Source organism: Aplysia californica, unplaced genomic scaffold (assembly GCF_000002075.1).
Source record: "Aplysia californica isolate F4 #8 unplaced genomic scaffold, AplCal3.0 scaffold00993, whole genome shotgun sequence".
Classification (NCBI taxonomy): domain Eukaryota; kingdom Metazoa; phylum Mollusca; class Gastropoda; order Aplysiida; family Aplysiidae; genus Aplysia; species Aplysia californica.
Window position 1 is genome coordinate 72501 of NW_004798263.1, and position 8987 is coordinate 81487.

Consider the following 8987-nt stretch of genomic DNA (forward strand, 5'->3'; position numbering starts at 1 on the left):
TCAAGGTGCTTAAAACAGGCTGATGTGGGCGTTTTTAACGCGTCATGCTCCGACACACCACCGTACGGGCGACCACAACAGCCACATGGCAACAGTAAAGCATGTGCCGAGGCGGGATGGCTGTGATTGAGGCAACGATCGATTCAGAACACTGCCCCATTCTCAAAGTCAGGGGATAATATGAAGGGATTGAAAATCACGAGAAACTGGGTAGAAACAGTTTTACTTTGGCACTAAGAGAGAGAGACAGGCCTTTGAGCAATGACAATTTACACACGTGCCCTCTTTGAGATGTGTTGGGGAAACGCGCACAGGGCTGTCTGTTACAGCTACAATGTCCGAGATCGCCCTGTGTTCCAATTTTCCCGCACTACTTATAACCAATAAGTGAACACGCTACACAGGGGTATTCCCATCTCGACCAATCAAAACGCCCACTTTTTTCCTTATTCAGAGGTCAAAAGTATGTGAAAATGCCGTGCATTTCACCAACTTTTGTGTACCGAATTTTTAATGAAATATCATGTAAAAATAATTTTTCGTTTTATATTATGTCTCCCAAATCATTTATGTACCTCAATCAGTTCTTAGAAGGGCTCCAAACAGTCATTTAGAATATAAAATTGAACGTTAAAAGTTGTCAACATTTCTGATAAGCGTGTTACTATATTTAGTATTTCATGAAAAGGTGGTGTTGCAGCGGGGCTGCGCTGTGCGGGCGACAGACCCCGCAGACTCAACGCCGGTACTACTTGCGATCCCTGGCCCCTGTCTTAATTTGAAAACGTGAAATATATTATAATTTTGACTGTTATACTTTGAACTCTCACGAACACATATAGTCTCTGGTAAATGGGTATAAATCATCAATCGTGAGGAAGATGATAGTAATGGCGTGTTGTCTAGTTTATTTTTTAAGCGGAGGGATGGAGTATATAACTGCGCACATAGCAATTGCATTTAAATAAATGAATTTTATAATTTATACATCTTAACGTTCGTTTAAATTTTGCATCATCAGTGGCTTTTGAGACAAATCAGTCATATTTCATCGATGATTTTGCCCCCCGACTCTCTGATCAATGGCAAGCACGAAGGTTGACCGAACCTCTCCCCTCCCTTCCACGGCTATTTTGGTAAAGGGGAATAAATTTACACGCAGAGCCTGGCAGCCATTTTGGTTTGATTTCAATTTGTCAAAGCAATTTATATTATTTGTATTCTTGATCCAGTTTTACGTTACATTCACGGTGAGGCAATTTTTAGATGTGAAAATACAATGCAACATAACAATAAGTCTTCTCATTTTCGATATGGATTAGTATCACACCGTGGGAAACTGGGTTATCGCACTTGCGCTCTGAGTTGCTTTTCGCGGAAGTGCAAAATACACCGAAATGATGAATGGAAAGATTGAAGTTATTGGACCCAGATATCTAAATACATGGTCTTGAGTGAGGATATTTTGTATTGTGAGAAGTTTATTGTCAATTTTTACGAACGTGTTACTTATTTAGGGTGCAGACCAATCTGCAAACTACATTTTTGAACGGAGAAATCAGAAGAACCTATTATCGATAATGTTTCATTCAAAACAAACCACAATTGAAATCTAACTTGGATCAAAATAAACGTTTTCATGGCTGTTTCCCAAGTAATTTTTACATTTCAACATGTTATTAGTATCATGGTAGTATGTACTTCCCAGTGAATTGGTCTCATGTGTTATGGAGGATGCTTTAATTGTTTGATAATGGGATTTCAGTAGGCTTGGCCTACTCACTCACACACAACTTTGCAGTTTCTGAGAGCTGTACTGTATAATAAGATCTCATCTTCTGGGTTCAGAACTTTGATTCTGTCCATTGCTCATCATTTTTTACACTGCAGGCATCACTACAGCTTAATGGTAGATCATGCTGCCACTGCTTCCAGATCTTTCGGCAACAAACAATTAGATTTCTAGTTGATAATTTCTCAGATTCTGATTCTACACACATTCTTCAGATGTCAAAACTCAATTTGTCGAATCGATGTTTCTATCATCATAATCGTAAAATAATTGAAAACGATTATTCAAGTTAAATTCAGATGTATGAATAGATCTACTTTTGTTTAGGGTTTGTTTGTATGCTCGGGAATAGTTCAGAAATTCTTTAGTAAAGTAAGCTAATTCTGCAATTCTCTGATCACATGAAGCTGCAGCGAGCACCTAGCACACCTCTGTGATTGGCCCAAATATAGAGATGACGTGTTTCCACCATCTATTTTTGTCGTCTTCAGGGGCTGCCCTCGCCAGTTGACTAGATCTAGATCTCACTGTGGCAGGCCCGCTTTGCCGCTAAGTGTGTGATGGGCTACGACACTGGATCTAGGTTTCATCGCTGTGTGTGCGTGGGCTAGTGTGTATGTGTGTGCGCTCGCGTTTGTTTGTGTGTGTGCACGCGCTTGTGTGTGTGGATGTACAAAATTTTAGAAGAGGTAACTTTAGGGAAAGAGAATTGTTGAATCTGTGTTTATAAAAGATAACACAAATTAATACAAAAAAACCGACAAACACGGCGAGATCTAGTCAACAGTTACTAGCGAGGGAAACCCAAAGGTCTTGGGAGAAACCCCGGGAGACGACAGAAATAGATGGCGGAATACGTCATCTACATTTGGGCCAATCACAGAGGTGTGCTAGGTGCTCGCTGTAGCTTCATGTATTCTGAACAAGGTCCAGTCATCAGAACATTCTTTATTGAAAAAACTTTGCACAGCTTGTTTATTTGACTTCAATAGATTTGGCTATGTAGCGCAGCATGACTTATCTGTCGACTAAGAAAAGTGGTAACATGGAGTGGAGAAATGTTGGGTTTGACCTGATCAGAGAGTACGCAAAATGGATGACACTTTAAAGCCCCTCAGCTTGGTTCTGCAGATTAAAAATTGTTCAGTTGAGAACATTGTTTTGATGTTACATTTTTACTAATGATTAAATATTTTTTCTCAGGTCATGCTTTCATCGTCTTTGTTATGATTGATGCATCTGTCAAAGCAAAGAACGTACAATGTACGAAGGAAAGAACATCCATTATTCCAGCACAGACAACAAGTTGCTGTGCTCCTTCAGCAGTAAGCTTTGCAACCAAAGACGTCTCAATGGATATGGATTCTGTGTTCGGCATATTTTGGAGGACCCAACAGCACCATTTAAAAGATGTGCTTATGTTGCAAAGTCCAGCAACCAGATGTGCACACAGGCCATACCCAAACATGAAGAACGAAGGTTTGTCTGTGTTTTCTCAATGGAAGAGGCTAGCCGTACTTAATGACTATAGTATGACTGTATGGAGAGACTCTGGACAGTGGTTCTGGCGTTCATTGTCTGTGACCACTTGGTGAAGGAAACTTCGCTCTTCGGCGCAAGCTCATCTCTATGATGTAACCCACCACAAAAGATCAGATGCAGTGTGGTTCACATTATTATTATTTCATTCAAGGAAATTAGACAAATAATGACTTTAGATTGTGTCTCTTTGATATCCTTAATAAATAATAGGTCGTTTGTATTTATATAAGAATACGCTGCTCTTGTCAATCAATGTGCATGCTATAATATAATTAAGTAGTGACCACTGTATCATTATTGAAGTTAAAAATGCCTTTTTCATACCACAGTACACTGTCCCTATATATTGCAAGTGTTCACTTGACAGAGACTTGACTATCCCAGCTGAATCACTAACATTCTTCCATTTCTACGTTTTGTCTCTAGAAAGCTTTTTATTTTTGTATTAGCTGACATCTGTCTCTTCTTATTTCTATATTTTCAGTATCTTGCTGTAACTAAATCTTATTTTCTCTTTCTATTTGCTTTGTCCAGATACTGCAACAACCACATGCAAGTCTTGGGCATGCTACCCAAGAAGGAGAGGAAGAAGAAGGAGAAGCCTGTGGGTACACCAGAGGCCAAGCTACTTCTAACAAGTGGTAATAGTACCAAGGCAAAGTTCAGCCTGTCGCACTCAAAAGAGAGCAGCGGAAATGCCTCGTCAGCACCATTACGCTCTTCAAGTTCAGCTGATGACCCAGACGATCCATATGCTTTCCCGGACACGGGTCCCTCGGAAGGCAAGCCGAGTGAGATGCTGGGGGGCTCTTCCAACCCCCCGGACAGCGTGCTGGGCAAGTCTTTACAGTCTGGCCAGGGCTTTGTTAGGTCAGCCAGTGACATCAGCTCCAGCAGTGGGCTCAGCATGTCAGGGGGCTCTATGATAGCCAGGTACTACCCTGAACTGGCTGAGAAGTTGGAGAAAATGAGAGCGAAACCAGAGCCAAAGAGCACGGCGAAGAGCCGAGCAAGGAGCTCAAGGACTATGAACAAACTTCAGACAAAAATAGCTCAGAACAAAATCAACGAGAAGTTGAGGAAGTCACAGGAGCTGAGTCAGACTGATTCGAACTCGAGCCCTTTACAGATTTCTAGTCCTGAGCAAGGCGTGGGCATGGAGCACAGCCCTAGCCCTGGTCCTGTGTTCAGCCCTGCCTCCTCACACACATTCAGTCCTCAGGCTTCAACAGCGGCTCACTTCCCATCAGGCCTCACTCTGGCTGGCTACGAGCAAGGCTCTGTGGCCGCAGAAGTCCCACCCTTACCCCAGGTTGACACATCCTTCCTGGCCACACTTGCAGCCCAGGACAATTTGGGCTTTCAGAACTCTAGTGCCAGCGAGGTTGCGCTGTCGTCGACACGTCTTTTGTCCCCGCACACGCCGCCCCGCCTGCCACCCCCGTACCCCGGCTCGTCCACTCTCTCCACGCCGTCGTCTCTCACCTCCTCAGATCTTCCGGCCAGTGCCTTCAGCCCTCAGGCCAGCAACTTAAGCAGTGTGTTGGATAACCTCACCGGTGCTGCCTCGTCTGAATCCCCTCAGAGTCTAAGAGCTCCAGTGTCGCACGCTGGGTCCTCAGGCCCGGCATTGTTGACTTCCTTACCGTTCACACCTCCGAGACAGACCAGCAGACAGACACCCCCAGCATTTCTCTCTCCGGCGTCCTCCAGCTCATTTCCCTCCACAAATACCTCATCAAATTACCTGTTTTCCTCCAGTTCTGCTGCCACAAGCTCAGACCCGCAGGCCTCTGGGGTGAAATCGCTGCACAACCACTTGTCCTCCTGGCTACCTCCTCCCAATGTGGACATGTTCTCCCTGCTGAACATCACCCCCAAGGCCCTGGGGGTGGACCCCAACAGAGGACTTTCCCAGTCCCAGATGCTCCCATCTCCCAACACAGTGGCAGCTCACCTCAGCTTGCCGCCACCTCCACCTTACGTGCCTCCCGCTGTGCTCCCCAAAGTGGCGGCCCCGGTGCCTAGTGTCACGACGAAACACTCTGTTGGCAAAAGCGCCATGCCCAAAGTGCCGGTGCCCTCCTCCTCTCTGTCGGTCACTCCAAAGCTCTCGGTACCTCAGTGCAAGCTACATAAACTCAGTGGAGTACTCTCTGAGAAAGCAGCCAAGCAAAAAGTGAAAAGTGATCTAGCTGTGAAGTTCTACTCCTTCTATGCCAAGAGAAAAATCAGTGACCACTGTTTGGTTGGCCCATGTAAGTTACTTTTTGATAGCGTTTTGTTGTTAAAGAAAATTATGTGATTTTTATACCAAATCAACTTGACACTCAAAATTCTAAGGCTAAGGGGTTCTCAAAACAATGACAAACTGTGCTAGTGCGTACTTGAAAATATTCAGTTCTAGCTGTAATTTCAATATGTTTGAATTGAGGGGTTTGTAGACTTCATGTATTGTCATGCATATCAATCGTGGTGTCACTTTTCACCCATTTAGACTATAATGTACCTTTTAGTTAGTGTGATCCAACCTTCTGCTGGGGCTCTCTGCTCTGGCCTGGGGTCATCAGGGTTAATTGGCCCTGAAGTGAATAGCTGGTGGTGTCGATGTAGATCACATTGTTGTCATTTAAAAAAATGATACTACTTCCTCCTTATCCTACACAGCAAACTTAAAATACTGAAAGCTCAGTGTTTCGAGATTTATTAGTTGTTTGAATGGTTAAGTGTTTGTTGAGTACTCAATACGTCTTATTTCTATTTACGTACATTTTGATAAATGGTTCCTTTTTTTTTTTAGAGAAAGGTTCGATAGATCTCTCCAAAGTCTATGTTAAACTGGCTATGAATATCATGTCTTTTTCCATGAGAAATCTAAAAAATCTGAGCAAGTAGTAATAAAATCATTAGAGAAGAAAGATACACACACTTGCATCTTTTGACAAATTTTTTATAATTATGGGCTCTCTATTAGTTCCTGCATTACCATATATATGGGGCACATTAAAGAGAAATTCACTTTGCGTTTGTTCATGAATATATTGCCTCACCTGTGGCAACCTATATTTAAGAAAGATATCATGGGTTCTGGAAAATGACAAATAAGAACATTCAGCGTAGTTTTTGTGTCAGAAATGCAAAAAAATCAGAATGTGGTCAGTCTGTGCAAATTATTGTTAGACAAATTGAAAGAAAAGTTCGAAAAGACTGGTGTTGAGTGAGGAGAACATTAATAATTCTTCAGATTATTCTCTTTGTACACTTACAGACTAAGCTATTTTTGGAACAAGTCATACCAAGCAGCTCATTTTAGAACATCATTGCATTAGTTGGATGGAGAAGTACAAGTTTGGCCCTTGTTATATTAGCAGCATTATAGAGCCCTGAAACTAGCTGTCAAGAGAATATAAAACTTTAACTAGACAACAAAGTGGTGCGAAAGAGCTAGAATTTATTAAAAAACCCAAACAATAATCAATTAATCTACAAGGTTCTCTGTTCTTCAGTCAACTAACAAAGCCTAGAAACCAAAAGTTAAGAAAAGAAAGGATTTTCTTCAGTGTGACGGATACATCATAATATAAGAATGTAATTTATTCTGGCACTCAAATTGATTCGCACTTCTCTGCGGAGAGACCACCGCAGGTAACTCTTTATATATATACATTTGGGCAAATGTGGATATTCACGTTTGTCGTTTGTATTAGACACATAAAGTTGTGTGTGAAGGAATTAAAAGTTAAAATTGAGTAGTTTAAAATCTGATAAACTTTCCTGTACAAGCATCATGTATTTGATTGTCTTCTCAATGTGAAAATTAGTACAGAAAATGGTACATGTAGCAGTTCCTTCAAATCAAACCAGCCGAAAAACATGCTCTTTTAAAGTTTAAGATGTTGCATTGTTTTTATACTGAATTTTTGAAAATGGTTAATGTTTGAATTGATGTCTCTTTCAAATATGTTTATTTTTGAATTGTTTGGGTTCTTTCTTCTTTCATTCTTTCCATACCTCCCCAGTCCTCACAACCAAGTGCTTTTGTCTTTGGAACAACTTGATTGTTATATTTGTTTCTTGTGGGGATACTGCAGAGCTGTCTTCACTTCCTTTGTTTTGTGATATTAAATTCGATGGTATTTTTATAGATTTACTTTTAAAAACTGTTCTTTATCTCCGGTCAATTGCAACATTTTAAGGAGTGTAGGAACCACAGTCAAACCTGCTCTCTATTACAGGCACCTGTATTCACCTTCATGCCATATCATATGGCCACTTACCTTTTTCCCCCTTGCATTTTTTAAAACATTAAATAGTGACACTGTGTAAGAAGATGGCTGCCTGTTGAAGATGGCCACTTTTTTCCTCGGAAATGGTGGACCTGTTTAATTATGTACCTCTGCAGGACTGTGCTAACCCAGGAAAGTACTCACCCTTATTGTAGACTCTTTATTTGCTACAATTTTATCTGCTCCAAACCCTCCCACTGTCTTTTACTCCAAATTCTATTTTCTTTCAGATTTGTGTAGCTCAGAAGAAGAAAGTGAAGATGAAGACTGGGGCATGTTGCCGTGGCAACGCGATGTGTTCTCTGCTTCTTCTTCAGAGGAGGCTGATGATGATGAAGAGTAAGACTTACAATAATTAGAAATAAACACTTTTCAACTTTACTGACAATAATTCAGGCCTACAACATTGTAAAAATGACAATGTGGAAAAACTTTTCTTCATTAGTCATGTTTTTCAGCGACAAAAAGTAGTTGTTTTTTTTCCCCGGGGGGGGGGGGGGGGTAAACCGACTATGCCCAGGCCTCTTTTTGGAAGGTACTAAATCTAAAAATGATTCTGTGCAACTGATAACTTCAGAATCCCCTTTATGTAATTCTTATCGATTGGTTCTTCTTTCACTTTGGTATTGTTTCATGGTGGACTAATTGTTCATTTCTAACAACAAAAAGAAGCTACTTCTTTTCAGTGCAGTAATTTTTATTATATTAGTAAATGCAATCGGTTTAATTTCCTGCTGAAAGATAGACTGAATATTTTCTATTAACATTTTGAAAAACAAAAAATAGAGGTCATTGTAATGGAGCATTTGCCAAAAGGTGGGATACCTGGGTGTGAACAAATGAGGTCCAAAATCAACTTTATGTAATAATTCTTTAATCACCCATATGATTGCTCTTTCAGGCTCAGTAACTGCCAAAGCTGTATATGCAATCGTCTTGGTGTAATTCTGACTTGAATGACGGAAATAGCAAAAAGTTCGTTCATAACAATGATGACACAAATTTATGAATACTCAAAGTTCCTTTCTTCAGCTAGGCTGATGTTATATTTTGAGACATAGCAAAAACTTCCAAAAATACATAGAATTGACAGTTTATAAAAATCTTTATTAATTTTTTATAAAATTACTTTTTTGTGTCATAATGGTTATGAATGAACAATAAGTGACCAAAATACTATCAATTATGTCAAGTTTCATTGACTAGGATTGTCTGAAATAACACTCTGGTCTAATTATGGTCAAGTGATAAATGAAAGACCATTGAACAGCTATTCTTAAACGCAAACTGGTCATAGGGCATGTTATGCATAAATTTAAAGTTCGTTCATAACCATTATGACACACTGTTTCGTTCATAACTATTAT

At 40.5% G+C, this 8987-nt stretch overlaps 1 protein-coding gene across 1 annotated transcript in view; it reads left to right on the forward strand.

Annotated features, from left to right (window-relative positions):
- Positions 1-273: 273 nt before the first annotated feature.
- Positions 274-8987, forward strand: part of LOC101864267 — an 18405-nt gene continuing 9691 nt past the window's right edge. Inside the window, exons 1-4 of the mRNA XM_035973092.1 lie at positions 274-1454; positions 2996-3271; positions 3869-5592; positions 7851-7959. Coding sequence (XP_035828985.1) covers positions 3054-3271; positions 3869-5592; positions 7851-7959 — 2051 coding nt within the window. The 5' untranslated portion in view covers positions 274-1454; positions 2996-3053. The remainder of the gene's footprint in view (positions 1455-2995; positions 3272-3868; positions 5593-7850; positions 7960-8987) is intronic.